This window comes from Egretta garzetta, unplaced genomic scaffold (genome assembly GCF_000687185.1).
Source record: "Egretta garzetta isolate BGI_Z169 unplaced genomic scaffold, ASM68718v1 scaffold1818, whole genome shotgun sequence".
NCBI lineage: Eukaryota > Metazoa > Chordata > Aves > Pelecaniformes > Ardeidae > Egretta > Egretta garzetta.
In genome coordinates, this window is record NW_009260451.1 from 72,202 (window position 1) to 74,018 (window position 1,817).

General features: G+C 60.0%; 1 protein-coding gene across 1 annotated transcript in view; it reads left to right on the top strand.

Moving 5' to 3' along the window:
- CTNNBL1 (catenin beta like 1) overlaps positions 1 to 880 on the top strand; it is a 55,941-nt gene extending 55,061 nt beyond the window's left edge. Inside the window, exon 16 of the mRNA XM_009644057.2 lies at positions 628 to 880. Within this exon, the coding sequence (XP_009642352.2) occupies positions 628 to 716 (89 nt within the window). The 3' untranslated portion in view covers positions 717 to 880. The remainder of the gene's footprint in view (positions 1 to 627) is intronic.
- Positions 881 to 1,817: the final 937 nt, after the last annotated feature.

Below are 1,817 nucleotides of genomic sequence, written 5' to 3' on the forward strand. Positions count from 1 at the left end.
GGCGGGGGGGAGCTGCAGCTCCACGGTGTTTGGCTGGGGCGTGGATGGGCCAGACCTTGATCAGGGTCTGGTGTCCTCTGCCTGAAGACAAGGAGTTCGTCTGAGTTAAATCTGAACTGGTGTGTGTTCTTCTGCGTGGGCTGAAAGCACTTGCAGGTCAGGGAATCGGTCTCCGCTTGGCAGAGATCCTCACGCAGGATGCCTGGCCGCCGGACAGGTTAAACCCGGGGTTAGGAACGCGTAACAGGCGCGTGGCCGCCCCCGCCCTGCCCGGGCCGGCGGGCTGCTCCGCGGCGATGACGGCGGCGCAACGAACGGACTGGCCCCGTTCTGAGTGGCCGTGCCCCGGGTGCTGGGGCCTGCTTGGGCTTGTGCTGCGCAGTGAGGAGAGCGGGGTGTTCCTGCCCCTGCGAAAGCTCTCAGTGAGGGGTCAGCAGACGTTTGTCAGGCAAAGCTTTGACCCTGGCGATGGGGAGAAAAACCGTCAGCGCTCCTTGCGTGAATTCCCCTTCGGCTGTCTGCAGCGGGCGGGGATTGGGATTTCGCTGTGGTGTCTGCGAGGGAAGTTGCCCGTGGTTCCTCAGTTCCTCACTCAAAGCTGCTGTCTGTCTGCTCTCTCCCCCGCAGAGTACGCGGAGAACATCGGGGATGGGAAGAACCAGGAGTTTCGGGAGAGCGAGCAGAAGCGGATCCTGGATCTGCTGGAGAATTTCTGAGGACTCGGGGGCCGAATTCCATGTCTGCCGGCGAGGACACGGCGTCTGGTTCTCCCTCCCGCTGCCCTGCTCCAGCCTTGATTGCACGATAAAAGCGATGTTTCTGTGAAACTGCTTCTGAATGGGATTTTAGAGACATTAAAGGTGGTTTGCTGCTTTTTTAATTTCTTGATTGTTATTTCCGTAGTCTGCCGTGAGTGGGATTGCAGCCGCCTGCCTCGCAGTAGGGCAGCTTGAGATTCTTCCTTCCCCCGCCCCGGCCCCACGTCAAACTGCAGCGATCGGTGTGAAACAACGCAACCGCACGGGCGTCAGAGGGAGGGTAAGGAGGGAGCCCAGGTAGCTCCGGAGATCAGGAGCGAGTTATTCCAGCCTGATGCAGTAATGACAACGTGCGACCCGCGGTGCCGACCTCAACTGGGGTGGCCGAGGCGTCGGTATGGGCCCCATTCTGCTGTTCCTCAGTGGCAGAGGGAAACCAAGATCGACTGCGTTAGCCGTTCCTGCTCAATCTTCCCAAAGGAGAGTCAGAATTCCAGGCAAGTTTTGGCAGGGGCCAGGCAGCCGTCGCTCCCAAGGGGGTGTTGGGGTCTGCCCTGGCTGTACTCAAGCCTACGGGGGAAGGTGAGCAAGCAGCAAAGCGCCCACGTTCCCTCCGCTCGCTCGCAGCCAGCTTGAGGCCTTGGCTGCGCGCGTTCTGTAGAAAATCCACGTTCCCGTTCTTGAACAGGGAGCCTGGCTCTTCAGAGCAGCAACGAGCTCACCGGTGGCGGGGGGAAATCCCCGCTCCCGCAGCCTTCTGCGGGCGTGCGAGGGAGCTGCAGGAGACCAAGCGCCTGGTGCTGACCGCCGCGCGTCTCCCCGTGCCCCTCGGCGCTGAATGCATTGTCAGGGAAGCTTAAAGGCTTCCTTCGATCACGGCTGGGTGGGCAGTGCTGGCCTGGGTGCTATCGAATGCTCTCATTCAGGGATCAACATGGAAGTCGTGGTTTCAGCAGCCACAAAAAAGCTGCAAAAATGCATCTTTGGTGCAGAGCTGGTTTGAATTCCTCATTTCTTTCTTCTGCTTTCAGCCCGCTTCCTTGCAGGTGGCTTTTTCCT